The 24,738-nt window shown below is 44.8% G+C and overlaps 1 protein-coding gene across 1 annotated transcript; it reads right to left on the bottom strand.

The window, feature by feature from the left end:
* Positions 1–21,508: 21,508 nt before the first annotated feature.
* XKR4 (XK, Kell blood group complex subunit-related family, member 4) lies at positions 21,509–22,455 on the bottom strand (the record flags this gene model as incomplete). Its single annotated transcript, XM_010143151.1, has 1 exon — positions 21,509–22,455. A coding segment is annotated over one exon (947 nt), but the record flags the coding sequence as incomplete, so codon positions are not given.
* Positions 22,456–24,738: the final 2,283 nt, after the last annotated feature.

A 24,738-nucleotide genomic window follows, 5' to 3' on the forward strand; every position in this document is an offset into this window, starting at 1 on the left:
CAGCAGTGACCTTCGTCTGCACAGGAGCGAGTACAAGCCAGAGCCTTTCTGCATCCCCATCCCTGGCAGGGACCGTAACCATCCAGCGTTATCACTGCTCGAAGCAGCCACTGTCTGCACAAACACGCCGTTACCTTCAGAAAGCGCCGCCACTGAGCAGAGACTGAGCTGGGCAGTGAAATCACTGAACAGAATGAGTCCTGCTCTAGCTCAGACCAGGACACACTTGTTTTACAACAGCCCATTTGGAACAGAAACGCTCGATCCCGCACAGGGTGCTGGGCTGTTTTCTTTCGTCTCGTTCCATTCCATACGTTTTGCCTCTTTGTTTAGTGAGCAGTTCTGCCCCATTACAACCATCTAATAAAAAAATGTCACCCATTTCAGCTACCGCCAGCTCAGAGATGGGTTAACATTTAGCAAGGCGGGTTGTCTGAAGTTAGAAAGGCTGTCCAAATGCAGGACGGCTCAGCCTGGCTCGGACAGGGCAGCTATGCCCCTTTTTAAGATGAAAGGAAAACTTTTTTTATATACACAACTCATAGCACGGAAACACCCAAACATTGGCATCGCCTCTGCTGGCACCTGAGGGCAAGTGAAGGCAGGAGCTTTGCACAGGGAAGTTTACAGCCTGGAAAGGGATGGTTTGCTAACATTTTGGCCTGTGTTTTTTTTTCTTTTCTTCCCCCGGGCATATTGGCTGGAAGTTTGCAGACAGCGTTTCTGATGTCAGAAACAATAAGGGCCCGGGGGGTTTAAAAGCACTGCTGCCTTGGCAGTGCTGAAGCAGAGGTTGTTCCTCTGAGCAGTTCAGCTGAGCATCCCTGAGCACTCACACCAAATCCTGCATCTGCGTCCTGGCAGCGTGCAGGAGAGCTCAGCTCAGCACCGTGTCCTCTGTAAGAGCAGCGGAGTGAGCTGGCACATGGGGAGCAAGTTACTCATACGGCCTGATGTGGTCTGGAAAAGTCCTCTTTGCAGCCTCTGCTTGAAAAAATAGACATGTGGGACCCGGAACGCGCCAGGCCGTGGAGCGCTGCCCTGCCTTGGATGAAAGCTCAGCTCTGCCAAGGCAGCGGGCTCCGTTACTCACCCTTCCTTCTGGGTCTGGCTGGCTGTATCGCCTCGCTGGCTGTGCTACGCGGTCTGAGCTGTACACTCACACCTTGCCATCTAGGCGCAGAGTCTTTATCTGTTTGTCGCAGGCAGCTGCAAGATAAATAACAGAGAGATCCTGAGCCCAGAATCTTCTCTGCTTTCTTCCCCCTACACGGTAAGAGTCAGAGCATCTCCGGTGAGAGCTGGCTTCCTGTCTGAATTCCAACGGCATCTCTCTAGCGCTTCGCTTGAATCAAGGTAGCAGATAATGCAGGGCAAATCACTGCTTCTGATAAGTTTCAGAGAAATGTCAGAAGAAGTCTTCAAGGCAAACTGTAATGAACACAAGACTTTTATGTTCTTCCAAGATTTTTTGTTTTTCTCTAAGGCTGCCCTGCTTTTTCTTCCTCTTGCTTTAGGAAATAGGAGAGCTGTGATCTCAAAAGATGTTGCACATGTGCACACAAGAAAGTACGCTGAAGGATAAGAGTGCAACCAAACGCTTCCCTTCCTATTCTAATTCTGCTTCAGGCAGGAACAGAAAGGGAGTGTATTATCTCTACACACAGTCAGAAGCATCCTGTGGCACAAGCTGCTGGCAAAAATGAGTTATATATGCAAGAAAAGTTAATTAAAGAAAAGGTTTTATGAGGTCTGTATTCAAAGCAATGTTGGCAAGTGAGGTTTCCCGTGTCCTACTGGCATGCTGCACTCTGTCAGTGGTGTACCTGATGGGCAACACAGCGCAGCGACTTCTCAGCCACCACTTGGGGAGGGGATGTACCGTACTGGCTGAGATCATTACTGCCATCTAAACCAAGGCACGCACTGGTGAGGACTGCAAATCCCGGCCAGACAGCTCACCCTTGTGCAGTTCTGCTGGGGTGAGACAAATCGAGACCAAGCAGCAATGCCCCTGTGCCCAGCAGGAGGAACGAGAAGCTTTTTAAACAGGCAGAAAACACTGGTGACATCGTGTAGGTGGCTGGGTAACAGGGTCGGGCAGGAGCAGAAATGGTCCTTCCGGTTGCCCTGAAGTGCTCTCACCATGATGGGGAAAAGCAAACGGTGCATCAGAGATCCAGCTGAGCACTGAGCACGAACCCCAACGACCACACTCCCCAAACCTCCAAGAGCATTTCTTATTTAACTGTATTTTCTAAAGATGTCTGATGCTAGCAATCCATACAGGGAAGTCAAAGAAGGTTCCTTCTGTACTCCTGTCTGCATCAAAGCCTGGCAGAGGAGCTCCACGGGCAAGGTCAATCAGCAAAACGCTGTCCCCTCCCGGTGTTGAAGAAGCCGTCGTTACTGGAATCTTGTGTCTTATCAGCACGGCAATTTCTTTCTTTCTTTATAGCTTTTTAATATTATAACCTTTTTTTATAACAACTTTAAAGATCAGATGGATCAGATACAGAAGCAAAAGCCCATCTAAAGGCTAAACTAGAGCCGATATCAGTTACAAGTCACACACAAGAGTTCATGTCACTTTTAAGGAAGATATAATCATGAGGCGTATTTATTCTTGCCAATAATGTGCTGCCTGCTATTGGCTGGGGCAGAGAGGGGACAGCTGTAACCCCTGTGTTTCTCACAGGGGCTGAACCAGCCATTTCTGCCTTTATACCCTAAAACACGGAACTGCAGCTCCAACCTCATTTTTCCTTTACACACACGCTCAGAATATGCTGCACAGTGTCTGCTGCTCACGTGGGTGGGATATTTGGAGATGCTCATGGAGGGAAATCATTAATATGCTCTATGCTATAACAGAGTTTAAGCACATGGTTGAAAGATGGGTTAATTTTCCTGCAGGGCATTGGTAGGACATTCCTCAGGCCATCAGAGCTCTGACGAAGTGCCGCACACCCGCTAATTACCACACTCCTCTCCCTCTGCTGCACCAACTCGGCTGGCTGGAATCCAAAGCAGCACGAGAAGGTGACAGCGTTTGAAATGCAGACTCCAGCATCAGAGGTGGCAAACACAGTCCAAAGCCAAACCAAATCCCCGAAGGAAAACACAGAAACAAATATCAGAGGCAAACAGACATTTAAAATAAACAAACACAAAAATAAAATGCCTTCAAGGGAAAATCCTGGAAGAGTGACAAAATCATCAGACGAGAAAAATAGAGCAGCAGGGACCAGCACGCAATAAGGAAGAGTGAGGTGCACGATGCTGCTCGCTCGGTCTGAAGGAGCCTCCAGGTGTTCCCTCTTACTCTCCTGTAACTACAAGCTGTGAAGTAGCTGGTTTGCAGAGGGTGGCCAAGCTGAGGCTGGTCATGGTACCTCGTGTCTCTCAGGGAAGAGAATCGACATGCGTTTCAGCATGTCTAGTGGTGGGTCCACTCGCAGTAGTTAACAAGAGCTCAATTAAAAAGAAAAAAATTGATTTGTTTACTGGAAGACACTAAGTATGAGCATCCCTTTGTCCTTTTTTTTTTTCTTTGGTGTAGCCTCCTGTGGATAAGAAATTATTCCAGTTAGCCCCAAAACATGCCAGAGAGCAGGTTTCTAACCCATCTCCACACCCCACTCACCTGGATTCTGTGTGTATTTATTAAGCCTCTTACTAGCTCCCAAGCTAAGTAAAGTAGGAGAAAAACCCCGCTTCAGTAATTTTGCCAAGACATTTTGCTTGGCTTTTATTACCAACAGTTCTGTCTTCTTTTAAGGCAGGAGAGACAAGTAGTGCTCTGAATAAGCACTTTACAAGCTACTTGCAAACGTTTTCTCTCATTCTGTTGGTAAGAAGCTAATTGAACTGTCTGCTACCTTTGCTCAGCTTAAAAAGAAACTGCTTTGCTTCTTCCACGCAGAACGGTTTGAAAGACCCCTGCAAAAAGCTTTTGCCCCAGAGATTAATAATTTGCCTAAAGGTAAATCCCTTTTACCGTAAGCTAACTAGTCCTACACCGGGGCAGCTGCCTAGCCAGTTAACCTGCCCCATGCGGCCCCACATTTGGGGAGAGGACTAGGAAGCCATGTGAGAGGTTTCCAGCTCCTTTCAGAAACACCTAAAAGCAAGGACAAGCTCTTGAGGTGGCTTTGGAAAGGCTGCCCAAGCGGTCAGCCCAGCCACCCCACTTGCTCAAGGCAAGGGTCCCTCTGGGGGTGTGGGACAGTCCAGCTCAGCGGAGACCTAAAATGCTCCTTGTGCTGCTTTTCTGGGGGCTGCTGTTTCGTGGCACCAATTAGCTACTTATGGGCTCTCACCAAATGACTTTCCAGTGCTCAGGATTGTGGCTTTGGTCTCCTCGCCCCCTGGTTCACGGGATCAGGTAAGAAAATTATTTGAGCGTGTGTTTCTATTACTTGCCCTTCCTCTCTTTGACCTCACGCTAATTGTTTAGTTGTTTGGTGGGTTGTTTTCTCCTGGTCACCTAAGGGAGGCCAAGAAGCAGCATGGAACAGGGCGTGGGAGCTAAGGGAGTGGGCTGTGGAGTGTAAAGGCTGAGAGATCCAGCAATTGGCCTTTGTTTCACGAACTTTGTGTCTGCAATGTCACCCCCAGCAGCACCCCAGTGTGGCCATGAAGTCTGAGGGGGCTATTAAGGCCACTGGAGATGATGCTACCAAAGACAGCAACAACTTGTGCAACAGATTAATGATTAAAGCACTTGCCCAGCAGGCAGAAGTGGAAGAAACTAAATCCTCCTCAGCTGAAGAGAATGTGAACACAATGAGATCGAGAAAGCAGCTGCATCTTCCCTGGAGTTTCCTAATTACTGGGCTCCAGACAAGACTGGGGTGAAGCTCCGCTCTCCCTCCCCTCTCCTCTGTGTGGATCACTGAACACTGAAGCTTTCAGGAGTCTGAAGGGGGAATAAAAGCAACAAAGCCCTTTCTTCTGTGCCCTGTGAGCATCACCGTCTCAGGTGATGGAGGAGTCCTGGGTTTCTGCACTCCTCCAACAGCGCTGAGAGCCGAGCCCAGAAATACTCCTTTCTGGGTCAGGTTCCTCTTGCTTCTCCCATCCTCAGTGGCGCGGAGCGGCTGGCGGAGCAGCAGGGGAGGACCTGCTTCCTGCACAAAGGCAGGGGGTTTTTTGGAGGTCTCCTCTAAGACAGCACTCAATCTCTGCTGCAGCGGTCAGAGCACCCTGTTCTGCTGCTGTGGGCGAGGTGCCTGTTGGGTTACCTGGAGGTTTCCTGGGAGTTTGAACAGAAGACCCCAGAGCCCTGGTAAAATGACCACAGTGTACTTTATTTAATGATTTTGGTACCTTGTGTTGCAATAAAATAAAAAAAATCTACAAAATCCAAATATATAAAATTTTCAAGTTTTCCTTTTTAAGTTTTACGAGAAAAATCAAGTTGTAACCAAGGAAATTTGTTAGTATGAAGCACTACTTTCAACTTCATTTCATCACAAATTGCAACTTACTTAACAGACCAAAAGAACTATGGTACTGCAGTACATCAAATACTTCACACACTGTGTTCTTTACTATAGCACATGTAACCGCCGCCGCGGGAGGCAGCGGTCTTTAGCCAATAAAGACACTCTTCACAATCTGAACTCTAAAGGAATGTTTGTATACATGGATTCAGAATATATATATTTACAGGAAGATTTCTCTTTTTTCTTTTTTAATAACTATTTCGATTCTTCATTTCAAATAAAATACCAAATACATTTTTACAATGTTTACAAGTCAAAGCACAAGTTCTGCAATGATTATCATTCACCTCAAGTCACTGTGCTTGTACTGGGCGGGGGGGGGGGATCTACACTGCTCCATCATCACAACTGTGATCTCCCATCGCTTCATTTCCGCAACCGTCACTACGGAGTATAAGCACAGTAACAATTATTTTAGCACAATCAGTGTATAATGCAACAGTTTACAACAGAGGACTGAGGAACTATTGGTCCACTCTGTTCAATTTCCTGTTTTTTCTGCCAATGTTGCGTTGGTCTTTGTGACGTAAATTGTGTACAAGCGAAGAGTTAAACAACACAACTCGAATAGGAAAGAGCACACGTTTTTAAGGCAAATTAATAAGCAGCTTATGGTGGTTTTCTGTTAAACTATACCCCAACGAAACCTAAAAATAAAATGTATGTTCTGCAACGCTCAGTAATTATGTCTTGTTAACTTGCTCTCCTCTATAAATTGATCAACATGGCTTTGAACCTGGTTATTCAAAATGGAAATAAGTCCTCTCCCCCCCGCCCCCCCCCAAATCCCCAAATATAGAAAGTGCATGACTCCGTATGTGCCAAAACAACAAAAAAAGGCAGCTGAGGTAGTTAGATGTAAAATGCGTTTATGAAAAGTAACTGAAAAACTAAAGCCAGGGCATATACAGTAAAAATCCACACATTTGGAATCGATTTTATAACATGCAACGACTTAAAGCAGGAAACATGATTTCTGAAAAGAAAAATATTTCAGTAATAACAACGTAGGAATGAGCACAGAGTATACTACCGGAATTTGATTTCAAGTATTTGAGTCTATTTGCATGTGCATTTTTTTTACAGGCTTTTTATAGCATTTGGAAGTCATTTACTTTTTATCAGGCATCACATGAGATCTTGTCTACCACCGGGACTGCAGCTCCTGGAAGGCAGAAACACTGCGAGTGCCTCAAGACGTGCCCGGAGGCACCGATGTCTCAGCTCGGGTGAACTACACCCCCATCCTGCACTGAGGCCACCTGAGAGTCACAGGGCCAGGGGTCCTGTGCCTACATATCCTGGGGACTGATCGGATAGATGTCCTGGGAGCCTGCCTGGGATGCACCCACCCATCTGGATCATGCGGGATGTGCCCATGTGGTGGGGATGCCCTGGGTGAAGTTCCTGCAGAGCTGGTGTGTCCACGGCCAACCCAGGCAGAGGACCCGCGCACCAGCCGTCCCCCAGGAGAGGATCAGTCTCCACCGTGGATCACAGTCACAGCTCCTCTTGGGCCTTCCTGCCCCCATCCAGCCCTGTTCCCCCTCCTGCGTACAGGACAGCCTCCAAGAAGGTGTTGGCTTGAGTCCACTCAGGATGAGCAGGGATTTGGGCTTGCACCATGGTCCTGGAGCTCCAGAACCATGGTTTTGTTTCACAAAAAAACCCCAGCTTCTAGGAGACGGGCAGATTCGGAGATGTGCTCGTGTCCTCAGTGGCAACACCCCCGTACACCCCATTACTGAGTGTGCAACGTGCTGGCTCTTCTTAGCCCGGCTGTTAGATCCCTCTGGTGATGGTCACTACATGGGTACACACGATGTGGTGTCATGAGTTCTGCACTATGCACCTGGCTTGGAGAAACCACAGCAGGGAGCACCACAAACTGAAAGAGTTTTGGAGGGGGTTTTGTTGTCTTTTTTTAATTGGCCCGTGAAAACACAGGGTTTGTACTTCTGAATGCTGGTTTACACATAACTTGTGAAAGAGAAAAACGTATTTATGCCTGTTTTCATTTTTGTTTTCTGTTAAACAAGGAAATCCTGAAACTTCCCCCCTTTTTTTCCCCCTGCTTAATTTTACCTCTCTAAGCTGCCTGTATTTTGATTAAGATTATTGAAGTGATGAGTGGTTTTGCCCTGCTCCATCTCAGGCAGCCCAAAATGAGTCGTCACTGACGTTCAGAGTGTGCTGAACCTACCCACACAGTGGCAGAACCGCTGGTAATTGCCTATTACACATCCTGCACATCGTGGCCTTTAATTTTTCTGGCTCTTGCCACAGAACTAAGCAGGAAAAGAGAAAACTGGGGTGTGAGATTTCTTGGCTGCCACGGTATTGCCCACAAGGTTTGTCAGTTGTTCCTGCTCAGTTGCTCTGATTTATTTGAGGGAGGGAGGGAGTGGGGCTGTAAGAACCTCAGTTTCTCAAAGAAGTCAAGGCTTTACAGCTTTATATAAACCTAAGCAGCAGAAGATATTCTGATTTTGAGGGGGAGGGAAGTATTTGTCAGGCCTTACTTCATAAAACGCACAGATGCTGAAAGGCACAGCTTCGAAACGGACGGAAAGACCTTTTCCTTCACGTGAAACAACAGCAAAGGCAATCCTTTGTTTTTCCCTTTGTGTGTCAGTTTGCAAAGCACAGAAAACTCCAAACTGCATCTTTGAGGGCTGCGCTGCACCAGCTAATACGCTTGTTTGTGTTCTTAGCACTAACCCCTACGGACTAGGCATCCAGCTCGATGTTTCGGTGTTTTGGTGCTGTGAGTGTCTGGCACCCACAGGCACCCTCTTCCCTGCGCCGTAACTTTCATTCGCCGCCTTTCCTTTTCCCAGAGGCATGATACAGGTAATATCCCCGAATCCCAGGACTCACAGACAACATCTGCCCCAAAAGCAGCAGTCCCTCTCCCCATCACCAGTTCAGCCGTGTCAGTGGTAGGCACTGGAGAAACTGGAAGAAAAGAGGATCTACCTGCACTCCCCTGTCCTACTGTCGTGCCACTGAGGAGCCTCCATCCCCTTCCTCTGTGACCCAGCACTAAAGACTGAGAGGAGGTTTGTCAGGATCCAGATCCCGGATCCAGATCCCAGATCAATATTCAGGGGGTTTCAGTGGTGAAGCACGACAGCACTTTCCCATGGCAGGGAAAGCAGAAGGGCTCCTGCTTGAGCCTACAATAAAATGTCACCTCCCCAACTTGTCCAATTTTCCCCCTGCTGCCCTGGAGCCCAGTGACTTAGGCTTTATAGAGAGATGTGGATTCTTCTTGAAATTGAAATGTATAGCTTAAAGGGCACGTTTTCATAGAAAATATTAAAATACAATTAATATATTAATAAGCTGTCTGAAAATTTAAACAGCTATTTTAATTTATCCTGGAATCTAACGAGGTATCTTGGCCTCATCCAGTAACCAACAGTTTTGGAAGACCTAGAAAAGCTTCAGTACTATTTCCAGTGGATTGTTTTTTAACACAAAGCCTGACAATCTTTCCTCGGACGTTTTCATTGACTTAGCCTAATCACTATTGGGTGTACAATGACTGACAGTTTCACTTGATTGTGAAGTTCAAGCGAGCTGGAAAACAGTTTCTGAAGAGATTCCTTTAAAATAAATTTTACTTAGAGAGGCATTGTGAGATTTAAAAGCAAAACGCCCCTGTGCTTACTCCTGGGGCTGACTGGACTCCATTAAGCCAAAAGAACATCATCCATTTGCTACGGTGGACCTTCAGGGAAGCCCTTTATGATTATAAACTGCCTGGAATCAAAGCAAATCCCGGTGTAATAAACGCTCCTGTCCACAGTGCTGGTGTAAGTATGACTTCTCAGTGCGTTTATCGGGCAGAATTTCTCTACCAGTCCTTTAAGAGGATCTTTTGGTTGGGGTTTTTTTTTTTTTTTGCTTGGCTGTAGATAATCCAGGAAGGTTTTGTAAGCACAACTGTTATCAAGCCTGTATTTTAGGATCGTTCGCCTCACACGAAATGGCTTAGGAAGGCTCACCTGGCTTACGAATAGCCTAGAAACACTTTTCATACACCTCCCCAAAACAAATCAAATCCACCATCTGAAAACTACCTGTGAGGTCTGCATCTTCAGAGATGCAGGGTGGAAGCACACACAGATTAGTCAGCCTTATCCGCGATTTAAAGCGCAGCTGTGCTCGGGAGATCGCTCAACTCGGCACGGCAAGGAACCGCGTTTATTGGCACCCCAGTGGGTACCAGTTCCAGTGCACACTCAGCTTACAGCGAGATGACGACTCGCCCATTTGCTAATGCCACAGGTGACATCCAGAAGTCCGACTGGGTTTTGCATGCCTCTGTAGCACGAGAAATGACAATTGTTACGTTCGTGTTTGATTAAAGAGGCAGGTAAGCAAGCACGGGCAGAACAGGGCCAGCTTCCCCTGTTGTGGCACCTGCAGGAAAAGCCAGCGATGCTCATTTGTTAAAATAAACATTAGCTTGTTGTTAGTAACGCACAACTCAAAGAACAGACAGCAAAATATCTGTTCCTCAAGTAGAAGAAATTAGGCAGCGGACAGTTTCTGCCTTTGAGAATCGATGGAAGATGACTCCTGTTGCAGAACTGCAGTAGGAGGGTGGATCTTTGCTGCCTAATCCAAGAAGATGCCCAGTTAGAGACTGTTCTGTGAGTCAGAAATTACCTCAGAAACGAAAGACATTCACTCCTAGGTTGCTACGGGCACATAGCAAGGCTTTGGAATGATGACCTCGGCTCAGCTGAGCAGCAATCTTCAGTTGACAGCCGTCTTGAAAAATATTCCTGCTTTGCACTTGATAAAATTACTCCAGTATTTGCATCTTTAACGTACTTTTCCTTCTCTGACTACAGAGGTTATCACAATAGGCAGGTGTTACGCAAAAGAATTTTTGAGTTGTGTTCTACAACACGAGAAAAACGAGTCTGTTATTAACCTGAGCGTTGTCTTCTCTCATTGGTGGGGTTTGCATACGAGAATCACAAGCACAGGAGGAAAACGGAAGCAAGGAAAAAGATCAGAACAGCGTCTAGGACATTTTGCAAACTAGTTTGAGAGAATCTTTGAAGAAAACAGACCTGACGTGACACGTTATACTTACAGATCATGCACGAGGCTATGGATGCCTCCATAGTGATTTCTGCTGAAATCAGGATGATTCTGTTCCTGCTTCCAAACAAGCAAGAATTGGCAACTCTGATACAGCTGAAAGTCCTTCAGCAGTGATTTCCACAACGAGCTGAGTGACAGAATACCTGAGCATGACAAATACCATGAGGACTCACCTACTCTACAGATTCACAGCTGTTCTCCAAACATCATAAGGCTTCTACCACATCACCTACTCATCTCCATCTTTATTTTTTTCCTGCTCTACACCTTTACAAGTGCACACCTCCCCATGCACGTGCTCCTCAGCTGTGCACAGACGAGTTGATGTGAGGACTATTAGCACTGAAGATCAAGCACAAACCCACTATTTGCTTATGGATGTGCTGCATGAGAAACCGAGAGCCTGAGAAAATGCACAAGCACTTGAACACCGAGCCTTTAATGTTCCCTGTATAGAAAAAAAACATCTTCTAAGCCTATTTTAAGCCTTATGGTTTTTTTGTGGAAGCCATCTGAGATTTATCCTCTGCAAAGAAAATAAAAAGAAAAAAATTCTTTGACGTATGATCTAGCATAAAGATCTATGATTTGTAAATGTAGCAATCGCTGGCATAACAGCCCTTCAAGCTCCTTGTCCCCCAGGCCTTGGTTTGAGACATCTTTGTATCTTATTGCTAATAAACAACTCCTGCCAAGAGCAACTCAGATCTAAGCAGCACCCTTCACCGTCTCCCTGCGTGCTCCAGTTCGTAACAAAGCTAGAATTTTCTCAGCCCATGTCCCTCCTTGAGGAGAGAGTAATTGCACCACAAACAGTATTTTGGCATTAAGGTTTGTCGGTTTGGGGATTGTTTTTTGTTTTGTTTTGGGTTTTTTCTGTTAAAAGACTCCGCTCCTCCCTTTATCCACTGAAACAGCAGGGGCAGTTTTTCCACAGCCCTTCGCAAACATCTCTTAATCCTGACTGGAGGAATCATTTCTTGGCTTTCCTGTCATTTTGATCTCCGGCCTCTTTGTTCAGGTTACCAGTGGAGGTGCTTCCACCATAAAATGTATGTACAGATCACCCAGCGATGCACACACGCGCAGACAGAGCGGGGAGGGCTGCGCCAGCAGCCTGCGTGGGAACTCTACACCAGGGGTTTTCTCCTCTCAAGCCGGGAGCTCTCTCCAAGTCCTGCGTTGCTGTAACTGTGTTCCTCCACGCACCACAGTTTGGTTCAACATTAAACCACCAACTTTTTCCTACTGATTTTTATAAACTCCAAGTCTTTTAACCTACGCCCTTCCTGCTTGTGAAAGGACTTACACACTTTGCTGACCACAAGCCTTTCTTTATTCAGAGATCAGGTTTGGCATAGGCAACATTATATATTTTTTTTCATGTCAAAGTAGCTAAAATCTACCTGTGAGTAGCAATGGATAAAATACTTCCTCCGCTCATTCACCCAATTCTTAGCGCTGTTGCTAAATGCGGTGTTTTGTTGCAGTCAGTTTTCCAGCATAAACTGGCTGATAATGACATCAATGACCAAAAGGAAATCCAGCCAGCTCCCCACTACAGTAACTAGAGCTGTCTCAATCCCAGCAATCCTCTTTTAAATACAACTCCTTGAACGTACAAAACAAATCAAATGGATGAACGATTCACGAGATGAATTATGAAAGCTTAGCTAGGATGAATTTACTAATGTCGCATTTCTTCCGGATCTCTCATTCCACTGTGGGCACCACGCTGAACACAGCTAAGAACAGCTTTTTTCCCCCTCCCCCCCCGCAACTGATTAATGTTTGCTCACGGGAGCTTGATTACTGTATTACAAGTCACAAATTTGCAAGATTAAAAATGTCTGTTGAATTAATTAGCTGCAAATCAACCTAAGCAAAGCTTGACAAGTTCCAAGCTGTTCCAATAAAATAAAAAAGGAGGAATTGATAGTAGCCACAAATACATGACAATATACTGGCACTTCGCGACTATAAATAGTGGCAGCTGCCCCCTCTGCTGACCAAGGAAGATTTTTGATTGTCCGTACAGTGCTGTCTAAGTCCTGCCCAGTTGCGACAATCTCACCGACGGCTGAAGGGTTCTCAGCAAAATATCTCCCGTGGGCCATCCCGATAGCCCAGGGGCAACTGGAGCTGGAAATGAGCCGCCTACTTTGTCTTCCCTTCAGATTTTAGCTCTCTCTGTCCATACATCGGATCCTGTTGGGAGGTGATTCTGTTTGTCAAACGCTATCCCTAACGCTGAATGGTGACGCGGGTCAGGAACTCAAAACACACGCTTGATCTGCAGTGCAGCGAGCGCCTTCACTGGCTACTAGTCTTTTCCTCAACTTTACAAAATTTAGAATGAATTCTTATCAGACACTGGCTACGAAGCAATCTGGGATACAAAACACATACTGAAGAAACCAGCAGTAATTACAAAATCAGGAATAGCTCCTGTGCACATTTAAATTGACAAGAATACTGTGACCAAACACATTCATTCGAGATTTATCTTCAGTACCCGACAGCGCGTATCAGGCACCAGCATACGTGCTGGATAACAAACACTCCTTAGTGCTCTTCAGTCAAAATTCAAGTAAACCATCCTAGTTATTGCAGGTTATTTCCTTCATAAACTACCGACGTTGATAACTGAGAGTGAAACAAATACAACCAACGTTAAACGAAACAAAGATCTAATTGATCCCTTTGCCATCTGCCTATTTTTTTCCTTGATTAACTAAATGTGATAAAACCTTATTTATTTGGTACAAATCTTTTTTCCCCCCACTCTTCATTTACCAAAATATTTAAGATGATGAAATATGGCATTAGGCACACTTCCTCCCCAACTCTTCATTAAAGTTTTGGCTGAATACATTGCAAAGCTGTCTCCAGGAACGACCAGAACGTGTTTTCCAAAAGCGTTATTTTCTTTTTGCAGTTATCACTTCCTTACCCTCGATGACAACGCTCCTGATGCTTCTTTTTTGAGACTTAGAATTTAAATGAACTACAAGATTGAATCGTAATAGAATCTCAGGACTCATTGTCATATGCATAAACACACACACACACATATGTGTGTTCATATATATATAAAAGCATTTGATACGGTAAATTTGCTGCCAAGACACACGATCTGAGTTTCTTTATTGTGAGAAAAACAAACACTTTCGTGAAGAGTACTCTTTACAGCATGCTCCAAACTGGGGCACTGAACTCACTTCTTGCATTCCCGGTAACCTGGGCAATTTGCATGCAACTGTGGTTCAAAAGTACCGCCCAGACAAACCACGTCTGCTCCGCACGCTTCACTAGACAGCTTAGAGCCTGCTCGCCCTTTGTTCAGCCCCAACCGAGCTTTGAGCTCACACTGGAATCGCACCACGGGTTCGGGGAACTGTGGATAAGCTACATGGTGTCGCTCCGGTGCGTGCACAAAGTCTGCCTGAGCTACAACGAGAAACCAGGTGAACATGGCCGGAGTAGCACCCAGTGCATTAACAGACCTGAGTCAAGGCAGCTTGTAGCGATTCAGGCTTTGTCACAGTGCTAACCATGTTCATACAGATTTTGGTCACGTTGGAAGGTGAGCAGAACGATTTTGCATCTGCCCCACATGTTTACTGCAGGCGTTACTCTGGCTGGACGCAGGCAGTGGCACCGGATGGGTCCAACAACGTCAGAGCCCTCAACGCTACAGGGACTGAATGCATCAAAGCACTAGAAGTACGTCTGTGTTGCACACAGGATATGTCTGTGTTGCACACAGGATATGTCTGTGTTCCACAAAGAGAAAGAACAGCCTCAACACAAGCGGGATGGAGCATGCCCTTCTCCTCGGAAGCCTGCAGCCCTATAGCCTTCCCCTGAGAGCGAGAGATAGGAATCATGGCTGGGGGAAGAGACAACTGAGCCTGGCTCTGCCCTAGGGCTCCGCTTACCACAAATCCCCTGCTGGAAAAGCAGTCATGAATGTTTCTGTGCACAGCCCTGTCTGAGAGCACCCCAGAGGACCTGAGCCCTTCAGGTACGACGGGCAGAGGAATACCTGCTCAGGGGATCCTGGCAGCCTTAGCTGGGAGATGGGAGCTGAGTTACTTACTCTGTGCTGTGAAGACTGAGGTGTTTCTCACCAAATCTGGGAGCCAAATTGTAGCTGCTCACATGTCTAGCATAAAAAGTTCAGGAGCTCCTGGTTAGTGCACTTTGGTGCATCACACTGTTAGCCTGAGGCCCCCGATGTGCCTGTGCTGACCTCTGCACGTGTGCCACAGCACACCAGGTATCTGGTCCCCACGTGTGGTGGCTTTCATCCAGCCCATGCACGTGGTTTTTCTCGCTTTGGTGCATGAGGTGGGGGAGAGAGTGCTGGGCTATGGCCAGGGCTTGCCCTGAGCAGACTTGTAGCACCCGAACACAGCCCTCACCTTGCCTCAGCACTATGTTGCATCTCTGAAGACTCTTCTAGACACCCAACAAGCAGCTTTTCTACCTCGAAAAATCCACTTATGGGTGAAAGTCTATTTTGCAGTTACCTTTCACACACCGGGAGGCTGAGCGGACACACCTATTTCACACTAGAAATGCTTTTGTGAGGTTTAGTTCAGTGCAAATAAAACCCTGAACCGAACGCTTCATTAAAGGTATGTGGATTTTCCTACAGCAGAACAGATCTCGTGTAGAAAAGCTGCCAGCACGCCTCGGGCTACAGCATGCCCAGAACTAAGATCCAGAAGCAACTGCTCCTAAAGGTATCTGAAATAAGAGGCTGAAAACTCCCGATACAGCAAAGGTTGGTCTCCGTGGCAGACACGTCCGCCTTCCTATGGATGTAGCATCTAGTTACATTGACAAATCCGTTACATTTTTAAGTTTATCCCAAGCACTCCTGGAAATGAGATTTTTGGTTACACCTCAGAGTTCCTTGGCTGTTGTTGCTTTACAGTGCCTTGCACACAGAAAGTTAGATTTGACCTTCCTATGAGTTGGCCACTTATCTCACAACTCCTTGGAAATCTCTACCCATGAATATATCATCTACAACGGCTGTAATTACACACAAGCTCCAAACCTCTCTAGCTCAGGCGAATCTCCCCGTCAATGTGCTGAAGAGGACTTTTCCCCCTTGCATACCTGTCCTCTTTGCTCCAGGATTCGGAGCAGGCACATGGCTTACTAATGCGTATGGAAGATCCTCTGCCCAAGAATTAAATGCTAAGCATTCAGAACAAAACGTAAGCCCAGGAGCCAAGCTCAGATGTTTAGAAGAAGTTCCTTTTAATGAACACGCTGGTTGGCAATTGGCTTTTGTGAGGATCACTGGCAATGACTGGTTTCAGAGACATTTTTCAGTCTCCTTAAAAGGATCAGAAAACGGCAACTCACTCAAAATGAGAATATTCTTAAATGTTTGAACTAAAAAGGGAAGAAGAAGGAACGTTCTGATTCGTGCGGAGTTAGCACTAAGTTTAGCCTCTGTATTTCTGGTTGAGCCAAGTGACGCTCGGGCTCTTTGGTACTAAGCAGATCCCCAGCTGACTTCAGTGCGGAGCCAGGAGGTGAAGACTTCCACAGCTCTGCTCCGAACTCAGGCAGTTCATCACTGAGGGCCGGGTGCCTGATCTTCTCATATTCATACCAGCGTAACCGGGAAGAAACACCACCAAGTACCTGCGGTCAGGTCTCTGCGGCGAAACAAACGGTCCCAGGGAACTGCTCCTGTGTTAACAAAGTTTGAAATGATCTGTAGATCAGGGACACTATTCTCCTAACGGTGCACGAGCAAGGCTTTGCGAGGTCATCTCTTTCTCGGCTCATACCAGATGTGAGAAACCACCTCGGAAGCGGATCGCAATTGCAGCCAAGTGAAAAGGATGTCATTTGTTTAAAAAACCCACTGTACGTGAACCGCAGCAATCTGTGGTGGGGTTTTTAATGCCCAGATTTACAAGAATCTGTTCTCATTTTGCGTTTTATCTGTTTTATCAGGATAAAGGGGAATGGATCCAATGCTGCAGTGAAAGGACACGGTTCTCTCAACAATCGGGGGAGGATTTCAAGCATCATGTCTCTGGTATATAACCGGCTGTTTGACACTTACATTTGGCTTTCTGCTGAGAGCATGGGCTTCATGCGAGCTCGTCTAATTGCTACAATTAGCAGAATTAAATGGCTTATTGTGTATTTGGACAATTCTTCCCACATCCTGCATTGTTACACTGCAGAATTAGAAATTACAGTGTTGGGCTTGTAAATTCACGGACACGTGTCGTAATTATTTTCACCACGCGCCTCTTGGGGGGGCTCGGCATAATAAGCTCGTTTAGATGGATGCAGGTACAAATGCAATTTACCCTGCGTCCCACCAGGCACTGGAGCAAGAGAGGCAGCAGCAGGACCCCAGCAATCTGCTGGAGTTTTTTTTCCTTGGCATTGTGGAGGCAGTGCAGGGGGTGCAGAGTGAATCACAGCATCCCAGTCGCTCGGCATCCCACGACGGCAGGGACGGGGCGGAGAAAGGGCAGTGGCTTTGGGAGCTTCAAAATGGTTTCATCTGGGTTCCAAGAAACCCAGCAGGCTCGTTGTCAATACTGGCTGGCCAATAAAGAGTAAAGGAATATATTGCATGTCTGGGAGCCCCTTTCCAAATAAAGCAGCGCTCGTACTTCTAGCATCGCTCATCAACTGCTCCTTTGGGGAGATAACGAAATATTGCCTGGACTATCATATATTCTAAATGAATTTAGGTTTCATAGCTATTTACCACATATTAAAAACAGCAGCTCCAACAAAACCGTAACTTACCTCCTCTGCCTCAAAGTTTCCAGAATCAGGCAGGTGAGGCACAGCATTTGATTTTGGAAGGCGTATTTTCTCCACTGTTACAGAAATTAATGAACAGAAAATTTGTCAATTTGCCAATGAAAATATTGTTTATATGCCACCAAGCCCATGTAACCCAAACGCAGAAACGTTGTTCTAGCAGAAGAAATCTTTAAATTGACACAAACAAAAGTGGAAATTAGTTTTTTCATTATTAAATCTGCAGAAAAAAAGTATTGCACATATTTTGATATAATTCTTTTTTTTTTTAAATTACCCTATTATAGAACAAATACACTTTCTTTTAAAAGGAGAAAAAAAGTTTATCTTCCTTATATGTTTTCTGAATTACCTCTCCTTTATCTAATCAGAGCAGTAAATACCGGTTAAATTGTCTCTTTTGTAACATACAAATTCTCTCTAGAGTTTTAGGACCAAGTCTTTAACCAGATAAATGACCGTTAAATTTGCTGGCAAACTTGTTTGGTTCATTAGAACAAAACTTCCATAATTCTTCCAAGAGATGCAATCGCTTTTCTTTACCAGAACATAATTACAAATTTTTAAAATTTCCTATATTCTGGAATGAAATTTAAAAGCCCTGATTTTTTCATTATTCCCGAAGCAGAAGTTAATTTTTTTTTACAGTTTGTTTTTTTTTTTCGCTATTGCTGTCTTAATTGAACTTGATTGATTTTAAAACTGTCTGTGGTAAAAAGAATAGTGCATATTGATTATTGACTGTCCATAAGGCCATCACGGAACTTCAACATGGACTATTTTTGATCCTGACAATTTCTGTAAAATATTCTTAGAACGACTCTTCCCCTTTGCAATGCAAATTCAGAAACTGTCCGTGTAGTCATCTGAGAGTTAAGATTTCGGTGGCCACCCTGTGCAAGTACCGCTGACGTTACAAATGTAACGGAGCAAGAGTTTGGAGAGCAAATTTTGGCTTGGTGTAAAATGAATTTCCCCCCTTCCTCAAACGGCCGGGCTGGGTCTGCAGAGAGGGTGACCACAGGTGCTGAGCGCTCCAACCCTGCAGTAATTTGCTTACGATCAACATTTTTACGAGCATTAAAAAAAAAAAAAGTAAATGCTGGGAAAGTAAAGAAAGTAAATGTTAGATATTACAAAACCACATGGTGTGTCCTTTCCCAAACGAAACAAGAGCAAATCAAACTCACCCCAAACCCCCTTCATAAATCTTGTGACACAAGCGCTGGTCCAGACTGTAACCCTTTAAATTCCGCACAAAGCAACGTTTCTTCAGGGCTGTAAGCCCTGACCAAAGGGCTCACAGCTCCGAGGAAAAGCAAGAGACACTGCCCCTCTCCCAGGAGGTGCTGGAGGGAGGCGAGAGCTCGAGAGCGCTGCCCGCCGCGCCTCGCTCCTGCTAGAATTGTTGAGTTAAAGCAGCAGCGAACACATCGATCTGTTTTAACCCGCACATCTTGGATTACAAAGCTCACCGTCTGCCTTGTCTGCAGAGGCAACCAGCTCCCGCGCGAGCTAGCGCACGGACTGTGCTGGCACGGACCGGTTCTGGAGGGAAGGGAAGGCTCTGTGGAATTTGACACAACAAAGGACTTGCTCCCCAAATCTTTTTTTTTTTTTTTAGCAGTTCTTGCAGTGGGATATTTTCTGACAAAATATGAGCGCTTTTCTCTGAATAATCCGTATCTCTGTGGAGGGAATGGCAATCACTTTGTACAAAGCTTCAGTTTGGGACTATCAAAGAATTATTTTATTAAAAAAAATTATTATAGAGGCAGTTGGCCGCTGCTTAATTTGAAAACAGCTAAGAAACCCCTGAAGCACAGGTGTTTTCTCATTTGCGTGAAGCTCCCTCTGACTTGCAGATTCCTGCACTTCCACAGATGTTTTGTGTTGAGGAACTCGCCCCAGCGAAGAACAACAGGTAGCGAAGATTTCGCTAATAAAAAAAGTCAACATTAAAAATGGCTAATTGAACGCAGACGAATAAACAGCGGCTGTGTAAGCCCGGTCTCGTCCCGGTACAAATATTAATAACGGGAAAGACGGAAATGTACCCAGCAGTGACTGCACTGGCTCTACCTGACAGCGACGGTTACAACCCCAGGTTTAACCATCAGCTCGTCTCCATCCGGACAACGCCGTTTACAACAACAGAAACTCCTCAGTTCTGCTTCGCTCTCCTAAACCGGATGGAAATTGTTACCGCAAATCGTTTCCTGTGGAATCGCTCGGTGTCTTTACAAGCCACTTACATTTGAAGCAGGATCCATGGTTTATAGAGTATTCTAAAAGTTCCCATGTAGGCTTTCATATGGCATTACACTGCAAAACAAATCCGTAATGTGTGAAAACCAGGTTTATATCAACCTGCAGAAGCCAGTTGATAGAATTCATGGACCAATTCTGAAAATCTACGCTATAAAGAGAATGAAATGTATTAAAAGATTTGAGGTTTATAAAAAGTAACCTTTTTGTACCATATTTTTACGTTACAAAAATACTGAAATAATCCATGAGTTTTCCACTCTGCACCAGCTTTAAAAAAAATACTATCAAATTTTGACTTGCACCTTTAATGCATCTGAAAGCACCATCAGGGGATACTTTTAACACAAAGGAGGACACCACTGACTAGATTTAGGGAGGTATTTAAAACCCAAAAGCTTGCAGCAAAAGCACTCTATTACAAGAGATTCAACGCAATTTCTAGACGTGTCTGGACACAAGTCTTGAACAGGCAGAAGAGGGTCATCCACGTAACTTGCTTCTAGGATACTTCGGTGAACACACTCACTAAGAGGTGGCCGAGAGCCTGTAAGAGGCATCACTTCCACCTCGGGTGGGAAAAATCAGAGCTGTCTCCGCACGTTGAGAACTTGATTGGTCTTTCCTGCTTCTTGGTCAGGTAGGGCTCGTGCCGCTCGTCACCTGTCCCTCAGGCAGTATCACCCTTGCAGTTAGACAATGTTTGGCACTAGAAGGGCATGGCGTGTCACAGCCTCTCGTCACCCCTGCATACATTCACACACTGAATCATGCATTCTCGGTCCTGAAACGGAGGTGTTCCAGTGTGTTCATCTCCTCGGCGTTCCTTCCGAAATAGCTGAATGGGGTCCTCCAAAAAGTTTAGAATACGAAAACTATACTTCCCTGTTCTTTTACATATATATATATATACTTCTTTTGTTTTTTTGCAAGTTGAACACTGAATCATGATTATCATTTAATTTACACCACTACGTGCTAGCGCTCCTTGCTTCTCCTGAAAACCAGAAGTGAGCTGCATAGGATTTCAGTTGAAAGTAACCTAATGAACTCAAACTGCATTTAAAAAGACTTTGAAATTCCACAGCAAACAAACAGTTCTGCTAGTGTTAATGTTTACGTCCCAATTAATCAGAATTTAGCTGATTTTCCACTGACAGCCTCACAAACACGATGATGTGGGGTTTTTTAATTAAGAACTATTTTGCAAACCTATTCCAACCTGAATGGTTGATTTATGGGAGTGTTGAAGACTACTCTGCTCCTATTTTTTTTCCCAGAAATCAGTTGTCATAACAGCAACAGCAGTTTTGTTACTTTTGAAAAGGGTTTTTTTTGGTGGTTGTTGCTTGGTTTTGCCATTGATTATGCGAGTATCAATCGTTAATTTCTAAAATAAAACGCACTACTGGGTAAAGTCGGAAGCTCTGGTCGGAGCCTTCCTGTTGGTTTGGCTGTAAGTACCTCGCGGTCAGAGTTTCACGGCAGCACGGAGTCGTGGGTGAGTTTCCCCAGCTGAAGTAACTGATCTCTGCGTGGGGGTCAGGGTTTGGAGTTTTGGGGGTTTTCTGAGGCTTTCAGGTGATGCTGCTGTACGAGCGTCCTGCAGACAGACTGCACACAGTGGATCAAATGATAATCATGATGATAGCCAAACTAAGAGCACTACAGCTCGCTGCTCTACTGGTAGCACGCAGTTTAGTGACTCCCACAGCCCTACTGTCAACCCTTCAAGCTGGACTGTAACGTCGGAGCTTCTTCAAGCTGTGTCTTTGTTTTGTTTACAATGTGGTTTCATACTCCAAGCGCTCCTGGATAAGGGCATCATCTTTATACTGTAGCCGAGGAGGAGCAGGGGAACATTCAAACGCTAAGATGGCCTTCCTCAGGCTCCTGTCCAGCACGTGTCTCTCCCACGCTGGGTACCTGTTCCTGAACAGATCGATTTTAATGACAGACTCCTCAATCCTTGGTGGCCGGGATGAAGGTGTGGACGGTGCTGTGGGTCTCACCTGAAACACAGGCACACACCCATCCCTCTCCGCGAATTTTTGATCCCGCTCGCTCGTGACACTCCGGTTGTTGGAGATGGACCGTAGAGTGTTTGTAGCCACTTCTGGGGGTAGGGTGAAGGCGGTGGCAGGGTCCTCACAAGCACAGCTTGGCGACTGCCCAAACCGTGGTCCGTTGGGGTGAAAGAAGGCATAGTACATTAGCATAAAAACAATGCCCGTTAAAAAGCTGCTGAACACTACACACAGTGCTGGTATGGCGAATGCATCGGAGATCGGTGGGGCCTTGTACAGATACCAGAGAGCACTCAAGGCGGTGTTCTCTAAAAGGATCACAAAATAGTAAATGAAAAGCCGACAGCGTGTCCTTCCTTCCTTGACATTGAACCAGCTGAAGATATAGATTATCCCAACAACCATGTCGAAAACTATCTCCTCCCATTTAGTGATGCAAAACTCCGTCTCGCAGTGGACTATCCAGAAGGTCATGATGCACCAGTGCAGCACGATGAAGATCCCAAAGTACAGCTGGAAAACTGAGGCAAACAGAGCAAAAGTAATGACCCTTGCGGCAATTGTGAAGAAATGCCAGCAAAACTGGATTATAACAGCCATGTAACTGATGGGCTTCTTGTCGTCACGGGAGTCACGGAGGGCCTTTTGGTAGGAAGCCAAAGCCCAAGCCAGGGATACAAGAGACGCTGCAGCGGTAAGACCTAGAAGGAAACAGGAGATGCAGTTAGGACATTATTAGTGTATCAGCTCCTGGCTGAAACCAGGGAGATCCTTGCTGCTGGTTCTCCACCACTGACACAATAAAATCTCTTCCCTCTTTCTCCTTCAGCTCAGCACTGAGAAACGGACCTCTGCTACTGCCGCGATTTCCCTGCCCTGGCGATGCTGGGTACACACAAACGGAAACGCTTCTCCAGCTGTTTTATCTTTGAAACCACTTAATTAATTCACGACTTTGAGCCAGGTGGAAATAGGTGTCTCTGTCAGCTCTGTCATCATATGCATATAAACTAAATCAATAACAATGCGAGCATAAATCTGCAGTTTAAAAATAAATTAATGTAACTCTTGTTACATAAAAATTTAAACTAATTGCCTTACTCTCACCGAGGGAAAAATGTTGCCCATTTTGATATTCCACTGCTTTTAAGCAGAATTTTAATAAGCAGAAAACGTTAAAGCTTTATTTTCTTCCAGTTCAGAATTAAAATACGTTCAGAAATGTGGGAGTTTTCCACTGAATTAAAATTCTGAGTATAGATGCTCCTGAAGCAGGGAGTTTTGACTTAATGTTCATACAGTCATTCCAGCTCCCTTATATCACAGAACTGCCTGTTTAATAAGGCTCCGAACCATAACATTTCTGGAAAACTCGTCAAACACATTTCACAAAACAAAGCTGATATAATGCTATTTCTCACGAGATTTTCAAACGTTTTTGTGAAAATAATTCCTATTTACTTGAAAATACAAAACCTATAAACCAATTTAAAAAAACCCCTCTGTACCTGTTTCGAATGGGTATTATTCTTTTTTCCTCAAGTGTCTCTGATTGTTGTTGGTAGGTAAACTTAAAGTAAGTTGCTTTGCAATGGAATCTAATTTTTAAACTGATCTTTACTTCTATACACTATCAGAAAAATCCCTTCCATTCCCATTTCAGAACTGACACAGTTCAGCAGAATTATTCAAACACTCAACACTTACATACATCCTGTTAGAAACGAATGATAATTCTTCTTTACTAGAAGATTAATTTTTATTTACTTACGCCTTGTGTCAAGCTGCTTTGGAAGGAAATGGGAATTCAATTGAAATGCAAAACCGCAGCCTTTCAAGTACATTTATTATTTAAATAAAATTGCAATAAATATGTTGTATTCAGAGGAAAAAACACATCAAACACTTTATACTTAAAACCAGTTTATTACCAAAGCACATTTTATACACAGTTAATGAATGAACTCGTAAGTCTCAGCATCCCATGCTGAGAATTTATTCATAGACTATTTAAAGATAATGATGTTTCAGCTCACTCTATTTCTAAGCCGTTCCCTAACTTTGAACTAGTTATTGAAGTAAATCAAACTGAAATGAAGAAAACATTTCTTTTGTCTGCTGCTAAAAGCTGTTTAATCATTTCAACAACTTTTGGTTCTGGATGCAGAGGCAGTATTTTTCTTCCCTCTTCAGTAGCTTTCTTTAGAACTTAACCATCAAGAATATATTACTTATATGTTATAAATTTTATGCAAATTTTGTTAGTACGGAGTGGTATATTTAAGCCTAAATACATGTTGCTATTCTCTTTGGATTAGAAAAAGTAGATTTTTAAACCAGAAAAATGTAGTTTATGAAATAATACCTGATTCTGAAGGAAAAAAAAAAATCTATTTAAGCAACCCACCTGGCTTAACACACCAAGATTTTGCTCGGTAACAGAGAGGGACGCGTGGCTGGGAGGAGGGACTGTGTTTGCCAGTGTTTCACCCTCAGGCACTGGCAGGGTGCTAATTATGTTGTGAGCTCCCAAGAATTTCAACCCCCTTCGTTTTAGAAACACAAACAAACAATCACCAGAAATACGGAACAGACTTAGGATTGCAGGGAGAATTCTTAATAAAACTTCCTCATTTTTCTTCCCACGCAGATGCCTGGATGCCAAAACACCAGCGTTACTCCTGGAATCCTCCTTCCTGGAGAGAATAAACTATCAGCAACGAGGACGGGAAGGAGACACGGTATAAATTGTAATTTTCTTTTCTGACATGTATATTTGCTTTTCATGCTGGGCTGCCGTTCCGTGGCCGTTATCTCTGGAGACAACACAAACAGCTGAAAACGTAAAGTTCTCGTTTTCCTGTCGGAACCTTTCAAGCATTGAAAAAACACCATTATTTTCCCTTATGAAATGGAATGTTTGGAAAGGTAGATAATAGGATAAAGGATAAGAGAATCTTTCAATTCAAATGAGCCACTCTGAA

This window comes from Buceros rhinoceros, unplaced genomic scaffold, assembly GCF_000710305.1.
Source record: "Buceros rhinoceros silvestris isolate BGI_N320 unplaced genomic scaffold, ASM71030v1 scaffold5589, whole genome shotgun sequence".
NCBI lineage: Eukaryota > Metazoa > Chordata > Aves > Bucerotiformes > Bucerotidae > Buceros > Buceros rhinoceros.